Raw genomic sequence first — 19,655 nt, 5'->3', positions numbered from 1 at the left:
TACAAATCAAAATATATTCCAACCAGCTTCTTTGGGAATTAACTCAATCCAGCTAGTTTTCTTCTGGGCAGTGGCAATCACCAGCAGAGCTTTTGCCATGTTCTACAAGCTCAGTTAGTCAGGCTTTCTCAAAAACAGCCACAAGACTGTTGTAGACATCAGGCTGACAGCTTACAGAATAGATAACTTTGCAACCTGCTTCCTTCCAAAGAGGAAATCCAACGGAGTCCCACATAAGAGACTTATTGAAGAAGAGAACTAATAACTGCTTCCTGCGAACACCCAAAGCTTGAAAGGACAGAGTCATGAAAGAGTATCTACCCAACAGTGCCAGATTTCAAACAAGATGACAGGCTTTCATGATCAGAGACACCATGAACAGGTGAAAGAATGTGAAAAACTGCAGCCTGGACACCAGATGAGTTCTCACTGACAAACACCACCCAAATTATTTATTTCCTGTACCAGTTAGGTTTAGTGCCTATCTCACAAATACCACAGGAAATACAAACACTGAAACGGAACACTCTTGACAACACATTTTTCTTATCAGCAGCCATTAGAAAACTGAGAACAAGAGATTATGACATTATTAAGAAGAAATGGATTCCTCAATAGCAGTTTAAACATCTATTTCGTTTGAGGCAGAGGCATCTTCATTCATAATCAACCCAAAGCACCACTATCACTTGTTTTCAATGGCCTGAAATTTACTCTAAAACGTTCAAGTAAAACTCAACCAGCACATGCAGAAGCATCAAAAGTAAGTCTGAATAAAACCAAGATTGTTTTCAAAGGCTCCCCTTGCTTTTATGTATTCCAACCTTCAGTATTGGGGGAAGACCATTACAAAGCTGCAATGTTTTGTCTAAGCAGATGGAGAGCTACTAGCAGCAAGAATTAGTAACCTGTTTTAACACGAGATACCCTGTATCTACTACCACCTCAGAAAACTTTCCTCCAGCCTGTACTTCACAGTTGCTATGATGCCTTGATCTGGTGTGTCTTTTCCAATGTCAGTAGTTACAGTGGTAAGAATTTATGGTTTATTTTCAAAAGCAACATTAAAAACCCCAAGATTTTATTAAAATCCAACTTGATTTGGATCTGATTTGGATTTTATTAAAATCCAATATGAAATACACACTTTTTTTGAGTTGTTTTTTTTTTTTTTTTAAATGCATGCCTATCTATACTTGAAATTTTGATATCCTAAATTCTAGTAAATATAGTTTCAAAAGATGACTGAAAACAACATGAAGACATGGAAGACTTATATCAAATCACTGGGCTGAGGAAGATGACTCCCTCAGTATATGACCCTCAGCTTGGTCAAACTTTGAGGTCAAACCTCAAAAATAAGGTTATGAAAGAGAGAAATACTTCTGCAGGTACAAAAAGTATTTTACTTTTATCTCCTTCACCTAGCCACATTCAATGACTAATTCCTTGAAACCTGAAAAGTGGACTTGAAAATGGGAACTTTATTCATATATCAGAGACAGAAGAGACTTACTAGTTCTAGAGTCTTGAAGCCCATGGTAACAAAAAACAGGTCAGTTTAATTCATTATGTCTCTCCCTCTATTCATAAAGCCCATTTTTAAAAAGACAAGTTTCAGTCTACTTTCCAGTGTAAAACACAGTATGTTTTAGATGATTTTGTCAAAACATAAATGAAATGAAATGCAGCTACTGTGGACTTAATCACATGCTAATTGGCTCTCCAAAAAAAAAACCCCCAAACAACAAAAAAATAGAAAAGAAAAAAGAATTGAGATACCATTTTCAAAGAAAGTTTTAAAAATATAGTAATACATGTAAGTATATAGAGTTTATATATTTGCTATGTAAATATATACACATTTATCCTATAATACATACAGGCTAAATATTTATTTTCAAAACCCCATGAAAGATTGTTTTCTTCTAAGTAGCAAGATTAGAATACAGCATATACTAAAATTACAAAAGCAGCATATTCTATTGTTGACCAACTAACGGCTTTTCTACAGTGCACTTCATAAACTAAAGCTGTAGATACCAAACAAGATTAGAGTAAGATCATTTAACATAGTGCTTTCCGCTTACCAATTCAAAACTCCATGTGTTTACATTACTTCTACTCTATCTGTAACCACAGAATTCTTCTGCTGATAAGATTACTCAACAGAAGACAGGCAAGAGCAACCACATCTATCATGCAAGAAATTAGAGACAAGGAAGAAAAAAGACAAAGCTATCTTGACTGACCTGTGAATGCAAAAAAAAAAACAAAACCAACAACCCACCAAACAAAAACAATCAGAAAAGCACCTTTAGAATATAAGGTCTGGTAAAGATAATCCTGGTGGCCAATGTATAGTTCCTCTTATAAAATCCCATGTTGAACTCCAGCTTCTTGTCTGAGATGCTTTAAAAATCCACAACACTTATTTCTGGGAAAAGTTAACCTTTTAACAAAAAAGATGACTGCTTTGTCTGCATGCTGGCAAGCATCAACTCTTTTGACAGTATTAGTTTTTACCAAAGAACAGCATGAGGAGGCATACATGTGTTATCTTCTAAGACTTGCTATTTGCTTGCTGTAGAACATGAGGAAAAAGCAGTTCACAGTCATGCTTTTGAGATTTCTGCAGCTATTTCTTAGTCACCTTAAAGTATTCAATTCTGACGGGTGTTCAAAACATGGCAGAAGACCACTGTTCTCAAAGAAACCCCTTGTCTCTTCATGATGGACATGAAATACCTTTGGGTGACATCAACATTTGCTCCTCCCATGCCACACGTTTACTAAGACATGCCGAAAACTTACTTTTGCTCAGGAAGGGGCCTTCTTCACTTCGTACCACACAGGGCTGTGAGCACCTTAGCTACCCTTCACCAAGCCTTGGTGCAGACAGTTGAGAATATCAAGACAGAGTGAATATGAAATGTCTCCTTTCCCTTCTTTCTGTGCTTCCCTAGCAGGATTATTATCTTATCTGACCAGAACGGGGTATCTCTTAGTATATTTAGACAACAGCCATGCAGAAAACCTTCAAGAAAAGGGGATGAACTTCCTCCATAAACTCTTGGTGCACCAGTTAAATGGATGACTCCTGCCATTACAGAAAATCTATTATAGCAAAAGACAATTATTTACCACGGGAGCACACAAGCAAATAGAGCAGCTTGGGCTGAAGGTGGAAAGCTCAAGAAAAGTACAAAAGTGTTAGCAGCCTTTTATGGGGGAGGACAACCCATCTGAAAGCTTTCAAAAGCAGCAGCAGCCTGGTTTCAGATAGTGGGTCATTCTCCCTTCACATTCTCTTTGTTTCACCAACCCAAACACCCTTGTTTCTTCTTAAGTCTCACTCTATTTTAGCACTTAACTCACAATTAACTTCTGCAGATGTGACACAGCAGAAATCACACCTTCATAGTACACTGTGCATTTGTGGATGAATTTCTTTTAAAATGTTCACTTCATCTTCAAGAGACAGCTGCTAATGCCATTTGCTGTGATAAAATTTGATTCCTTATACCAATCAGTTATTGTCCTGCTAAATTATATGCAGCTACAGAATAAAGCACTACATTTAATTTAATATCACACCTAGACACATTCTTCAATTTTAGAGTAGTATAGTGGCTTCAAGGCTATCACAGGAGAGAACTGTTTTGGTTGAACTTGTAGAACTCCAGGATGAACCAAATTTTCATACCTACTCTAAAGCAATGTGAAGTTTGAACTTACCTGTATTCAGCATATATCATAAAAGGTCTTCTTTAAACTAACAGTATAGTAACTGCCAAGTAATATCCCACCACCTTCAGAAACAGAATTTAGCAGGTTCCCTATTTTCTTTCCTCTTGGATAAAAGCTACCAGGCCTTACCTTTAGCTGCTGTTCTCCCCATGGTAACACTTCTGTGATCTCCCTTCTCACAATAAAAAGGCTGAAGTTGAAAGACCAGTTAATTCTTCCTTTCAGCACAACAGTTTCCTGTGGAGTAGTAATACAACAAGTTAGGGGGGAGGTTGTTGTCAGGGTTTGGGTTTTCTTTTTTTGGAAAGGAGGGTTTTTTTTTTTTGTACTGATGTATAATTATCTTGCTAGTTTTAAGTTGCAAATGTTTAACAAACTATGTGTAGAAGAACAGCATGTAAACAATGGATATATCAAAGTAGCAAGGGTACAGAACCCAAATTTTCATTTCATTTAGACAGTCATTGTATAATGATTTGCATTTTCTGTGGATTTCTAATACAAAGAAAGATGCAAAACATGCTTTATTCTTTTTTTTCCCCAAGAAACATTACTGAAAAACAGAAGAAAGACTTTTATACATAACCCACTTGTCCTGCCTCACTTGCACAGAGTTAAACAATCATCAATTTAAATACCTTTGGGTAAAACACACTATCTTGCACAGCTACAGTGGAAGGGGAAACAACACACTGATGTAAGAAATCTACACAAAGGCCCAAGTGCTCACTGATACCCCTGCCCACTAGGACTTGTAACAGAGCACAGAGAACCTGTTAGGGAAACGCTAACTGCAGATAAAAGCAGCGAGCCACATTCTTGTAGGGTTTAGAAACTAGAAGGGCCAGATTAGTTAAATTATTGTAAAACAGTAAAACCAAACTTTTTGTGTGTGTGTTGCTATGATTTCCTACTCCAACATCTAGTTTTTTGAACTTTGTGTTCAAGTCAAACTCACCTGAAGCTTTTTAGCCTTGAAGCAACAAAGCCAGTGAGTTTATTGTCCTTTTCTATTAACTTTTCAAGTAATAATGGGTAAAAATACATTCAAATTTCTGAATTATCTTCTGTGATCATTTCCTTTCAAGGAACTCCCATGAGGTTAAAGTTGATATCATCAAAAGTTCAAAATTTTTTGAAAAATTTAAATATGTACATACTTTTTCCAAGACTAATTTTGCCAAAGGTAACATTTCTAAAAGCTACACCTTTCCAGTGTTAGATAAAAAGAATAATAGTTGAAAAGCAAGTTATCTACTTGAAATTTCTTGAATCTTATACTCGCATGCTAAAAAAAGAAATTACACATACATATCACATATAACAAGAGAGGCATCACACATCTGAGTATTTTCCTGAAACGGTGACATTTCAGTGAAACTTCGAGGAACTTGCACACTATGGTGATGGATTGCATGATGAAAACTTCATACAGTGTAAGTCCCATGGCTAAAACAAATTAAATATGGTTTTAAAAATGCCAGTGACTAAAGAATTCATTTAGTGTGTGTGTGCTGTGTGTGAACATGCTGGACAGTTGTTACAAAAACTCTCAAGATTGAGACTTGAAAGCAGTTATAAATAAAACTGAATACTACCATAAAATAAGCAGGTTTTGCTACACAATAGCATTCATAGCATAAGTGATCATCAGGATTAAGAACAGAAATCCTTTTAAGCCATCAAATAAATTTGAAATACTCGATACTTTTGTAGACTCAAAAAAAAAAAAAAAAAATCAAAGCTTTTCCGCTGCAAGTAATAAATTGTGAAAGGTGATGCAGAGTCAAAGTAACTGTTTTTACAGATTACTTTAAAACAGTGCATGGTTTTTATCTTTTTGTTCCAAGTACCAGATTGCACTTGGTGCAGTAATAAAGATTCCAACCCCGCAGTGATAGTCATCAAGTTTAGCACAACCGAAGCGTCTGTCAGAACATAAAAAGGATTCCAGCTTTTCATTAGCTTGTGTTGTACCAGATAGGCTATTTTACAGCATGCCCACCAGCCTGTTAAAAATATAAGACAACTGAAAGTTCTGAAAGCACTGTTTGAAATGAGGCAAACCCAATTGCAGGAATACAATATATTACTGTTTCAAAAAAGTGCTACTCGAAACTCAGTTACACCTAAGTATTCGATTTAGAGCTGCTATTAAATTAGCTTGTAGATAGTGCTGCTTGTCACAAAATAACATTGAAGAACAGTATTTCTGAGCTTCTATCTAACAACTGCTACATGCTGAATTATAGCAAAATGAAAACCAGTTACCTCCAGAACAGAGCGGGGTCAGTCTGAAACAACGTGTAATTTCATTTGCAGGGGCAGACCTAGGAACAGCTCTCCATCACCTCGCATAATTAAGTGGCAAACCATAAGCAAGGCAGCTATGTCCTTTGCTAACCAAGGCAGAGTCCTCTTACGCTGCGCTCACCATCACCAGCCTGGCTCAACCCACAGCACACCAGCCGCAGAAGAGAAGAAAACCACAGCAAATACAGGGGAGAAACCTCCAGGGATGTTTTGCCAAAATTACATAGAAAGGACAGAGCTCAAGGCATTCTTGTACGTGCACCTCCGCAAGCAAGCTAAGTGAGCAATACAGAAAGTTGGGGTTAAGAAATTAATCTAGCAGCTTCTAGAAACGAAGGGAAAAAATAAAACAAAACAAGGTCACGAATATATGAGCAAACAAAGAAATGCAACGGCAAGGCTGAAGTGTAATGGCATTTGGGTACACAAAGCAGCAAAATGAAAACCAAAGTTACAAAGACCAAGCTAAACATAGTGATTGTCGATCACGGATAAAAACTGACAAAAACCCACTGATTTAGGGAATGGCAGTACAGAATCCATATCGGACACCAGTGAGAAACTGTTTGCTGTAAATTAAGGAAACTAAAAAAGCTGACAAAAAAAAAATAATCCATGAACCTAGGATAACATTAGATTCATCATCAAAATACCTTCAATTTAAAGAGCCACGGAGGATCTCCACACTCATGAATACATAATTTACATGAATACACTTACATAATTTACATCTCAATTCATCTTGTAAACTGAGTTTTATTCTTTCTCTGATTAGCGTCCCTTATATCAGTTACTTTTTTAAAAATCAGAAGGAAAGCATTCATCTGCCTTTAATTCCTTACTGAAGTTTTCATTGTTAATCCCCAAATAACTTCTACTAGCCACCTCCCACTGTGCAAACCCTTTGTCAGAAAGCAGTATATTAGTAGACAAGCCTAAGCCTTCACCCTCTCTGCCTTGCTATTACATAATACTAGGTGTCAGAAAACAGGATAGAAAATATTTTTCTAACTTTGCTCTTCTCATTCTGAAAGAATTACTCAAAGGACATGTATTGCTGTATTTCAAAGAAGCCAGTATTCTACAGAAAATGTCAAAGTCATTCTCTGTTTTGCCTGCTACGCATCTCCGTTATCCTTCTCACTGTAAGACAGGCACTCAAGTAAGCCAAATGTCCTGAAAAAAATCATGCATCTTTAGGGCTTCCCAGTGCAAGTTTATCTAAACAGCATGCCTGTTCATAAAAATCCACAGCACAGAATACATTTAAGAGAAGCCTAAGCAAAAAGTAGATTGTGGGTTTAGTCCCCACCAAAAAGACTAAGGTTTTTCTGTCAATGACTCTGCATGTCATTTTCAGAGGTAAGACAGAGACACCAATTTTAAAGCCAGTTAGCTTTTTAATCCTACCACTGGTATAAATGCAGTAACGAGTAGACCACATCACTGCCATCCTCAGGGAAGAAGGGACAGTCATCAATGGGCAGTCTCTGCTGGGTAAGGACTGAGGCTATTCTTTTATACAGATACAGAGCACAGAAGAGGAATCTAACAAAACATACATTTTGAAGCATCAATTAAGTTCTTCTTAATTTTTAGCTTGAAATACAGGCAGACATTTTTCAGGCTCAATCTGAACAAGGAGTTGTACTTGTCCCTCTCTTTCTTCATTCTTTTTCTTCTACAAATGCTTCCAGATCAAATTTTCATACATGAGGGGGGAAAAGAATTACGCATAGTTTGAACAGCCAAACCAGTTATAGACAGAGAATAGGCGCACTGTAAGCAAAGAAATATTCTCCCCCAACTCTTTTGTGCGTACAAGTCCTACGTTTGCTTTCACCACCAGCCCTCCCATGCTGTTAGCTTTAGAAAAGTAAGAGACACCAGTTACAACTGCTGGCCAGTATCACCACACTCCCATCGCTGGTACCGCTCCTCGCCTCCTTCTTGTTGTTTGTTACAGCCAACACTGCAGAAAACCCTTCAAGATAAGGACCTGCACAGCCTCCTCCGTGGACTGACACACAGTCCAGCAGCCGCGGTTCCCACTCCAGCTTCCACGCGTGGGTAACGTGTACCTACAGGGACCAGTCGCTTCCCAAATAAGTGCGACTTAACTGCATTCCTTCAAAGTTATCCTTCATGAAACTGGAAATACCTTTTTTTAAACCTAATCATCTATTCATGTTATCTCTTACATAAAAACCCTACTTCATAGCATTTTCACAAGCCTTTAAGGGGCTGAAAAGAGGCAAATAAAGAGAGTAAGACTTAAAGAAGTATTTCTATAACATACAATACTTCCCAATTTCCAATATTTGAAAATTTACTTTCCAGCAAGTTACCCAGTGTGAGACTCATTTAGTATACTTCAAGACACAACAGCATATACTTCCTTATTTCTGTAATAGTTTACACCTTTTAGAACATATTGTGGCATCATTATAGAAAACTAAGATCTCAAAGGCTAAAAGAAGAAAAACCTCACACAAATGTATCAGAAGGTTATAAATGTAATACAAGCTTTGTAACTGTAAAATCAGTATTATTTAGCATTACACCTGTACGATTTCAAAACAAAATATAAAGATCAGGTCTTCTTTTATTTATGCACACAAATATCAAATGAGTTGGTGTTCTGACAAGAAATCTGATCCAAGTTGGAATATCCCTACAGTTCACATTCTTTGTTAAAAAAAAAAAGTGAGATTCTTTCAAGGAAAGCTTCCATGTTTTCATACAGTAGAACTCATGAGCTGGTATCTGAACACCTTGTCTTCTAGTTGATAAAAACAGAGCTAAGAGAGATAGGCTTTTGTCAAATTTATGGGCTTTCAAAAGAGCAAATATTACCTAGCCATATGTATTATTACAAAAACTAAGTTTGAGTATTTCTTAAATTGTTAGAGGAAGAGAGTGGTACTTAGTGTTTTACAAATACCATTTTATAATGTCATTTGCTTTAACATCAAGAAGAAATTTTCTGCACTTGCAAAATTCCTCAGAAAGTCACCAACAGTGTACCACTCACTATTTATGAAGTGATTAACATAAACAAACTTTTAAGCTGTCAGCAGTAAAATACTGCCTGTAAATGTTCTGCCCTCTCTCCAGGTAAGTTTACGATCTGCTTTAGAATAGGAGCAACTGTAATTACAGTAAGTCATACATTTCAAGACTACAAAAATCTCTCTAAACTCTCAAACCGTACTAAGTGTATTATTCAGTACAGAGCAAGGCACTGTGTATTTTAAAAAGCAACACTACCAAGGTTTAGACCAAAGATTTGTCCCAAAAATTCCTGAAACAAGAAATAATACTTATAAATGAGAGCAGCAGAAAAGGTCTCCGAATTAAACAGCAGAGCTTGTATCAACACACATCAGAAACAATTTATGTCGTGTAGATTCAACATTTACTAATTTGATAGTAATTTTAAAAATTAAAGTTTAGAGCTGTTCTATGGCTACCACAGTGGAAAATAAAAATAGCTTTTCTCCTCTTTCACTCCTTCCCCATCCTGCTTTAAAAGTCAGAAGATGTGGGGTTGTAAAAACCTGAAAAAGGAAATGGTATGTGTGAAGTCAGCAGTTCAGCAAAGCGGCTGACTGGCCATTAACAGCTTTAAATATTCTTAAAATGCCAGTCTTCCCACATGAAAGGGTATTTTCATGTTATATTCAAATAAATCAAAAATACAGCTCACAGTGCTTACATTTCTATCTTATGTAAAACTGCCTGTTTTAGTAGTTCACTAGTACATATTTACAGTAGCACAAGAGTTCAACAAATTGTTTAACCATTTTGGTCAATTCAGCTCACTGAAACCTCTGTGCTGTTTTACACTTCCCCCTTCAAGTCTGGAGTACTCTTCCTGAAAACATTCATCATCATTATTCAACCTGGCTTCGTTCAAATGCCTAACTCAAATTTCTTTCATAAAGCAAACTAATTAAATTATGCACAAAACCCCCAACAATTTTGTATGATTATCATTGGCTAAGAGCTACATACCTGCATGAAATTCTCTCTACACCCAGATACATTTCCTCTGCCTTCAGCTCAGCCTTCCTTGACACAGAAGAGAGCTCTTGAACTATTTGTTTTGTGAGGCACCGAGCATACCTTTAGCACAGTGTAAATACAGCAGGTAAGGGAGACAAGAAATTGCTGTTGCAAACATAGTAAGAGATGCCCAGATGCTAGAGATCCCTATAGAGCTTTTCTGTGCTTGTCTTTGGCAGACAACAAGCAATACCAGCAGCTTTAAAAGCAGCAGTCAGAGAGAGCATGTGTACGTAAGTGGATAAGGGGGAGAAAGACAAGCAGAGGAGGGATGGAAAAGGGATTTTACAACCTCTTAGGCAATTTTGGCTTCCTCCCATCTACATTGCCTCCAAACTTGAAAAGGACTGTGGAAGCTCAGTTCAGATATGATCTAACAGAGCTCTATCCACACACTGTGTAGCCAGCAAATCCATCCCTGTGGTCCAGACTTTTTATTCATCTTTTATTTGTTATTCATTTTTTATTTTAGAGTATCTACAGAAACGCAAACACCTTTAGTCTGATGCAGAAAGCTATGAAAGTTCACAATTTATTTATTGATTTCTTTGAAGGCATGGAGAACAGCCTTGGGGCATTTCTGCATAGGATCAACCAGTCTGCTGCCAGCACCCCAGGTGGAGTTCGCTTGTTTCAGAGCAACACACTTGCCTCCCTTTGCTTGTACTCAATGCCAGCAGCAACATACTTCTGCTAACATCCTCTTCCAGTGCTTAAAGTATACCTTTCACTCTCCCCACGTGAGAATCCAAACAACATAATGGTGGCTGGGACTCCCTGCTGCTATGTATTAACAAAGACAGAACTTGTCTCACCGCATCTATCTGTTGCTGCAACACACCGCGGTGTACCCGGGCTTATACAAGGGGACAACTACATTGGTCCCACACACTGGTGTCTCATCAGGGCACAAAACCAAACCAACCAGAACTACATAAACCTTTAAGCAATCTCCTGGTAGCTCCCCCTTCCAGAGGATGCTTTTGAAGGGAGGAAACCCCAGAGGGCTGCTTGCAGTCTCCAGGCATACCCGCATCCTTGCACAGGGCTCACCTGTGCTGCTGGTACTGATGGCTGTGCTGTTTCCCCAACCTCTTATTTCTCTAACTAAAAAGGAAAACCCTTCTTTAACCCCCTTACACGAGGAAGAGAATTCATCCTCCACACAGATACCGCCAAAAATATTTGTCCACCTATTTGGACAAACATTCATAAACACCATTCAGTGCTGCTACACATTTCTGCAGCTAACAAAGTGCTGACAGGTCAGAAAAGACAAGACAACTCCTAGGTGCAAAAAAGACTAGACAGCTGCAAATACTCAGCTGTACTATTTGCTGCACTCTTCAAAAATGGAAAATTAAAGACCCAAACATGAAGAACATCCACAGCAAACCCATACCTCTCTTTTCCACTTCCCAGGACAACTTTCTGATTATAAAAAAACAAGTGAAGGTAGCTGTAACAGGGCAACCTCCTCCACCTCTTCCTTAGCACAGCTGTCACGTGTTATGAGTGGCTCCAGCCCAGGACAGAGGCAGAGCATCTCCCTTTCTGCTACTTCTGGAGATTACCTTTCTGGAGGCCATTCCCCCTCCCTCCACCACCCAGTGCTTACACTGCTGAGCACTGGAGAACATTCAGTCAAGGACCTAGGTAGCATTTTCCTACAACAAGCTGAAAAAAAAAATTACACGCCACATACAAAGTTTTACAGCTAATTATAACACCCTATTTTGTGATTAAAATCAGTACATATCTTCTGATCTTTCCAGAAGAATGCTGCTTGACTCTATAGCACTCCAGTGCAGGATACACATACAAGAGATTTGGTATGAGAAGTACCATCAAACATGCTACAGCCCTTTTAATCTCCAAGCCCCTGACAGACAATAGCAACAGTAAGGAGTAGTTCCACCAAATTTAGCAGCTCTGATACCCTTTCACATTCCTCCGTGTACAAGACTCACTTTTACAAACTGCTTTTCAAATGGCTTTTTAAAAGTGCCCCAAGAATTGCACTCCTTCCACTGAACCTTCCTGCATTAATCTCCGATAGGTCCCATACAGTACATAAATAATGGTAGGTGCTTCATTTTAGGTATACACCTCATTAAAATGGTGCTACCCTCTTGCAGGTTTTATAAACCTCAGATGCTCCCTGAACTAATGTATGCTAGACATGATGAAAGGCTCAACCTCGTCTTTGCCCTACGCTAAAAGGGATATCATATTACCTTGAGAAGGCAACAGACTTAGATTTCCATCAAAGAAGTTCATCCCTTTCATGAAAAGACTGAATTCCCTTGGTATCTTAAATAGAATTTGACCTGATTTGTGAAGCTGAAGACCTAGAATCAAATTATTTAACCACGACATCTGCCTTTAATGCAATGTCTTGCTTGGTTTTAGATGACAACATACAAATGGGTAGCTGCACAGAAAATATACCATTTATGGGTAAAAAAAAAAAAAACAGTCCAAAATGCTCTTCACACTCTTCATACTTAAGCTGTATATAGCACTATTCTAACAAACTCAATAAAGAAAAAGTACTTTATGATTAGTTTGGACATAAGATATCTAGAGAGCATCTTCCCTGTGGAGCAGAAAGGCTACCCCCTGCTGAAACAAATGCAAGAGCACTAAAATTCTGTTAAAGGTTTTAGTATTTCAGAAAGACTTTGATATTAGGCTCTGCAAGTAATTCAGAAAGGCAGGAAGAGAGCACATGGAAGAACCACAATAAGCACACACTTAGTATTGCACCAATTTGAATCCAAAATGATCAGCCACTACCCATGAAGCAGGCAACCGTTAAAGTCCAGAACTATGATTCAGTCTTGAATCTACACTGCTGAAACGAGAGACATGTAACTTACCATCTCAAAGAAGAAGTGTATAGTTCTTCAATTCATTTAGATCTAAGATAAGAAAATTCTGGATTTTTGGTCCTATTCCAAGGACACAGAAACTAAGCTGTTACTTTTTGTGACAGGGATCTTGGGAGGAGAGATGCTAAGGGTGGGATACAGTATATCCCCTCCACTAGAACTGATCTAGTTGTATATACCTGTGCCCAATGTCCACTGTATACAATAGAAAGTATCAGAGCAAGCCCAACTAAGAGATAAAGCAGCTTGTGAAAACAGTTGCTGCTTTCTGAATGGCTGTGATGCAGCTCCTGACTTTCCTTGTCCTTGTTGACCAAGCAGAAAGACTAACAAGGAAGAGATGCAAGTGCCTCTGAGGATCGTTATCACCATTTATGTATCGGTTAGTCTTTGTCTATACACCTACTGCAGATAAAAGAGGGAACCTGCTCCCTGTTGGCTCACGTACCCGAAGCCACCCCTCCACTCCTGCAGCCCTCCTTGCCCATCCCAAAAGATAGATATACTTGAAGAGATCACAGATACGGGATACAAGTTTTAGGCAATGTGAGGAGTTTACACACAAACACACACACATGTGGACTGAGCTGGTCACTCACCAAATTGTCTCTTGCTGCTCCCAGGAGCAAGAGGCAGCATTGCTGCTGCATGGCCAGCACTGCTGCAGGAGCAAGGGGTGGCAGGAGCTGGGCACACACCCTCGGTCCTCATCGGCAATGCAGGTCAAGTCAGCTGGCAGGTATGTGAAGGTACAAAAATGGTATTCACACAGAAATATACTCTTAAAATAAATTACAACTCACTTAAAGCCTCTAAAAAGTGAAACAGTTAAGTCCTTAACTCAAGCACATGAATCGTCTCTCCACTTAGACACGACAGGTAAAGCTGCTCACACACACCACATGTACCTCACCATTATCAGTTATTGCTACAATGCAAAAATAAACTTAAAAGCATGTAACTAATATTAAAGCTTCCTACCATTACATCAAGATATCACCAAATTATAGAACACTTGGACCTTAAAAGAAGTCTTTCAAAGAAGCTGTACAAATTGTATTAGTAAAAACACTCTCATACACCAAAACACAAATCACAGTAAAAAAGAATCATTCACCAAATTGCATCAGAATGTTAACAAATATTCTGGGACTTCAAATTACAGAAGACAAACTGCAAATCAGAAGTATTTGCAAAAATACCAGGACTGCTACATGTAATTAAAACACCTGTAACATTCAAGCACAAGTAGTTTTCCATTTAACATTTCTGTTGCTTTATATTCACAAACTGCTCTATTAAGCCTCAACAACTTTATACAGGATTTTCTGGCTCTTCCCACACGCTAGAAAAATCTCAGAGTTCTGGGCCATTTACGTTGCTTGTCTTACACTTTTAAGAACACAAACGGTATAGTCCTTTACATTTAAGATTTTAATCTCTGGAACAAGCAATCAGCACCGAGGCTGGGTGCCTAAGGCTATTTCTTTCAAATGGGAATGAACAGAACTTTAAATGCCCTGCAGATGCAGAGGTCAAGAAGTTGGTTAACAACCTCCCTTGTGCAGACTCCTTGAAGCAGTGTCCTAGTCTCTACCTGTAATTTGTTTTACATTTACACTTAAAAAATATTACAGTAGACTGTCAAATGGTGTTTTCAAATATTATCTTAAAAACAAGCAAGAATAACTGTGTATTTCACCCATCCTTGTTTGAGGAAGGTGTTTCCAGACAAATAAGAGAGTCAGCTGCAGTGTCCTGGACAGTCTATGACAAATGTCATTTCCTGTTAGTGATGCTATTGAGTATCAAGGAATAATTACCTAGGACTTCATTTCTCCCTGTACATCCACTCCATTATGGATTGATTGCAACAGTAAAGGGAATAAACAGAGCTCTCTCACAGCTCACGATCCCATTGGAATAGTAAGAAAACAATGAGGCAAAATCGTACGAAATACATCCATGTACAAAGGGCAGAAGGAGCTATCTACGTTGCTTCAGGCTTTTTCACATTCTCCCTTAAGTAAACCCGGGTCGTTGTTTTATACACACAACTTTTAGACAGATACTGGAATTAATACTTTCGCAGTACTACAAATTTCACACTAGCGAAAATAAAGTCACACTTGTTTTTTTAAAGAAAACGCTCTCCAATGCCTCTTTTGAACTCAAGCAGCTGCTCCAGAAAACAATGTCTCTGCCTTACGAGAGCACGATATCTGGATGTAGCAAGGACAGCCCCAGCAAAGGAAAAGGGGTATCTGCACTATATTCAAAGTAGGAATATACAAAGTTTGAGGAAACATGTTTTAGAGGACTGTCATTGCTTCTTCCCTAACCTCCCTACATCAACACTTAACATATGACTAAATTTTAAGAACAATCTAATCAGTCATGTTTGCGTATCTACACGGCTTCTAATTGGTGTGAAAGTAGTTTATACTTGCAGCTATAACACATAATCAAAAGCCAGCATTTGTTTTTGCTGAATCTGAACATTACTATAAAAAAATACAATAACAAGCAACCTGAAAGATATTACACAAATATTACTACCTCAGCACACAACATTACTACAGATTTACACCAAACAGAAAACTAGAGCATCACTCCATTAGTTGAGTCTCAGACAAAACTGTAAACATTATTTTCATATTCAACACCAGACTGTGTTAAAGTCAAAAGCTGTGCAAGTACTTCCAGGTCTCAACTTCAGTTTTACCATATACTCGTTCCCGCTGCCTCCTGATTGCATTATTGCGAAACCTCTCATAAATAAAGTACCAACGGCAGCGTCTTCAATGTGCTTTTTCTTTACATCAATTCAAGTCATATCATCCTTAAATAGTACTTACATTTTACGATACCCTAAGGGAGAAAACCATCTCCCCCTGCCCCCAAGCACGCAGCCTGGTTGTACGAGTAATTTCCCCAGACACACTGCCAGAGCCCACTCACGTGGGGCTGTGGGCTGCTGCGGTCTGAGCAGCACTTGGTGGTGGCCCACAGAGAACTGGTATGCTGCAACACGTTCACTCCCTATTTATTACCTGATGTTAATGTGACAGCTACAGACACAACCGTAACACAGTGAACGCTTCATGCCATTACTCTTCCCAGCTGCAGAAGTGCTGCAGTTGTTACTGACCCTGAGTGACTGCCTCACCGACTGCTTTCCCCTGCCACTTCCAAAGAGTAAGGTGCTTTAAAAATCCAAAGGTTCACAGCTGCTATTCTGAATAATAAAAAATTCATAACCAAACTCGAAGAGCTTTTTACAAGTCAGACAGGGGGACACTCTGAAAAGCTACTGTCAAATCTACAAAGTCTATGCTTTTTTTAAGTTTTAATCACCAAGCCTACAATAGTTAGAATATGCACGGGTGACAATGAGGTTTACATCATTAGAACTCACTAAGGTATCAGTATTTCACCTCTTTATTCAATTTTTTAAGCTTTAGGATTATTTCTGGCTATCTCCTGCAGCCTAATTAATCAGTGAGAAACAGGAAACAGTTGTAGGGAAAAGCATCAACTTTAAACTGCAGTAAGTAACTAGTTAGAGATTTTTAAAAACACTTGAAGTGTCTCTCTACTCTGAAAGAATAACTGAGCATAAAATTTAACTTGAACATTGATTTAACTACTACAGCACTGCAATCTGCTTTGCAGGTTGTCCCAGCAGTTCAAGACAGCGATGACGCACAACACTGTCAGGACAGAACTTTTCATACCTTAACGACTTTCTCTGAACCATCCCACATCTGTGGGGAATACGATTCCCCGTGCAAGACACCCCCTCTAAGTCGGCAACCAAGGTATGCCATCCGTGCCGTTTAACTGCAAAGAAAACGGGAACCGCGCCGCGGCACATCGCAAACCGACGAGCGCCCGCTAACCGGCCCCCGCTCGCCGCGCCGGCCGCTGGCGGACCCCCAGGCCCCTCACCGAACACAGGGGCACGCTCCCAGCGCTTTCATTTTTAACGCGTATCCCGTTTTTCACGTGAACACCCGTTTCCCAGGACCTCGCCAGCCTCAGCGGTCGCCAGGCGCCGCGGCAGCCAGGAGCGGGGCCGGGGCAGCCCCGCCACCCCCTCGGCGCACCTCCCGCCGCCCCGGCCAGGAGGGCGCGGAGCCGCCGCCGGGGGAGACAGCGGGGCCGCCCCGGCCGGGGGAGGCGTGTCCTCCCCGCGCTCCTGTCAAACGCCGCCGGCCCCGCGGCTCTGGCGGGCGGTGGGGCCCGTCCTGGGCGCAGCCCCGCCACGGAGGCACCGGCGGGGCGGGCAGCAGCCGGCTGGGGGCAGCGCCCCCCCCGGGCCGCTCGGGGACTCCCCGGGCCGCCCCCCGCTCCGGAGAGGAGTTTCGTGGTGCCGGGAGGCAGAGCCGCGCCGCTCCTCTCGCCGGGGGGCGGCTCCCGCCGCGCCGCCCTCGCAGCTGCGCCCCTGCCCCAGCGACCGGTGGGCTCCTCGCGGGCGGAGGGCGGCGGGACCCGCCGCGCCGGGAGCTCAGCCCGCCGAGGAGGGGAGCGGGCAGCTCCGAGAGGCCGGGACGCGGCGCCCGAGCCCGGCGCAGCCCTGGCCGGACCCTCTGCCGCCCCCCCCCCCCCCCGCCCTCCGGCGGGGGGCGACAGCCGGAGGCGCCCCGGGATGGAAAGAAGGAAGGGGGGCAGGGACGAGGGGACGGGGCCTGCGCCGCTCTCCTTTCCCCGCGGCGCCCGGCGCGGCCACGGCGGGCGGAGATCGCGGTGGGAGCCCGGGGAGGGGGCGCGACCCCCGCCTCGCCTCCCTTTCTCCCCCCGCTCCTCCCCGCCGCCGCGGGGGCCGCCGCCGCCGCCACTCACCGGGCGGGCGGGCGGGAAGCGGGTCCCCAGCGTCCCGCGGCGGCTCGCGCGCGCCTGTCAAGCTGCTCCTGCCGTCGCCCGCCTCACGCCGCCGCCATGTTCTGGGGGCACCGCGCATGCCCGGCAGCGGCACCGGGGGCGCGGGCCTTTCCCCCCACACCCCACCCCCAATTCCGCCCGCCGCGGGGGGAAGCGGCGGCGGCGCGGCCCGGGGTCCCGCGCCCCTGGCCAGGGACAGCAGACGCCGCGGCGGGGGCGCGGGGCTGCCACCATCCCCGCACCTCGCCCGTACCTGCGGGGGGCGGTCCCGCCCTAGCGGGCACGTTAGGGGCTGCGACGCCCCGTCCCGTCCGGGGAGGCCGTGAGGCGGCCCCGAGCTCAGCGCGGCCGGCGTAGCCCCGGCCGTTCCCCTCCGCGGCCGCCCCGCCGTCCTCCCGCGTTCAAACCTGGCGCCGTCCGCTCGCCGGGCGCAGGGGAGGCGAGGGGCGTCCCGCCGCCCCGGAGCCATCTTGCGGCGGGGCAGGAGGCGGCCGGCGCCCTGATGCCCTCGGCCTCCCGTGGCAGGGAGGGCGGGGGGGCTTCGGTAGCAGTGACCGCCGCACCGGCACGTGTCCCCGTCGCCTGGCTGCGGCGGGACGGAGCGAGACTTGGGGGGCGCGGGCGGCTGGGAAGGGGTAGGGTTGGCGGGGGCTCCGCCGTCCTGCGCCCCGGGAGCGCCTTATGAGGGGGGAGAGTTGCCCCATGGCAGGTGTTTGTGTAGGAGCCTTCGGGAGTTAAAGGCGAAGTTTTCCACCGGGAAGCGTTAAGGCGAGCGCTGCAACGCGGGGCAGCCGTGCCTGTGCCTGTGCCTGTACCCCCAGCGCAGGGCTGCGGCCACACCGACCCATCCGCCGCGGTAAATGAGGGGCCGCGTTGTGCGCTGACCGCAGCTGTATAACGCGTGTTGTAGTTGTTGCAACCTACCCGAGAAATTTTATACAATTATTTTACAGCGATCTACGCTTATACATACTGCATAATAGCCGAAAAGCGCTTCCTTGGCTTTTTAAGAGGGTACGTCCTCATTTTGTAAGCTTTGGGTATTTTAGTTCAGATCCCAAGAGGCGTGTGGGCATAAGTGTATCTGGCGAGAAATCATCTTTTGAATACTACCTGTGTTCGGGGCTTTCTATGCCCGAGTTTTATCTTCACTGCTTACATCAGTTGAAAGTGAAATTTTAAACTCTAAGCTAAGTCATCAGAGTGAGATTTTATGAGGTGGGTTTTTTTGGGGAGGGGGGAGAGAAGGAAACCCATATATATACCCCCAAACCCCTCAAACTCTTACATAGAAAAGTGAAATTCATACAGCCCACTTTAGTATCCTGCATATATTACAAGCTACTACTAATTATTTTAAGCACTCCAATAAACAGTAAATGGTTCTTCAGAAACAAGGAAAATTAATTCTTGCCATAAATTATAAATATTTCGTATTTAGACAACATGAGAGAAACAAAAAAAATGCTAATCCAAGTGATTAAAAATATACAAGAGAAAGACAAAGACGTACTGAAACGTGCTTACAGAAAATCTTTACAGGCAAGTGTGGTAAGCTCGTAACCAGTGCAGGTAGGATGCTGCTTAATTTGAAATATTTCCCCCTTTCTGTCCTATCGAACTTTTGCAGGAAAAGGGGAGATCATGTTCATTATTGAGATGGATACAGAAATGTGCCAAGTGTCACAGAATAAGTCCTTGGGAGACACAGAGGAAACAAAAACATATTTTAAAGTTATCCTTTAA

At 42.3% G+C, this 19,655-nt stretch overlaps 1 protein-coding gene across 1 annotated transcript in view; it reads right to left on the bottom strand.

The window, feature by feature from the left end:
* SCML2 (Scm polycomb group protein like 2) overlaps positions 1-17,966 on the bottom strand; it is a 72,372-nt gene extending 54,406 nt beyond the window's left edge. Inside the window, exons 1-2 of the mRNA XM_074816888.1 lie at positions 17,871-17,966; positions 3,880-3,987 (exon numbers count right to left, since the gene is read on the bottom strand). Of these exons, the coding sequence (XP_074672989.1) occupies positions 3,880-3,901 (22 nt within the window). The 5' untranslated portion in view covers positions 3,902-3,987; positions 17,871-17,966. The remainder of the gene's footprint in view (positions 1-3,879; positions 3,988-17,870) is intronic.
* Between the last annotated feature and the right edge of the window lie 1,689 nt (positions 17,967-19,655).

Source organism: Strix aluco, chromosome 2 (assembly GCF_031877795.1).
Source record: "Strix aluco isolate bStrAlu1 chromosome 2, bStrAlu1.hap1, whole genome shotgun sequence".
Classification (NCBI taxonomy): domain Eukaryota; kingdom Metazoa; phylum Chordata; class Aves; order Strigiformes; family Strigidae; genus Strix; species Strix aluco.
The sequence above is the reverse complement of the archived record's forward strand: the minus strand, read 5'-3'. Positions and strand labels throughout refer to the sequence as shown.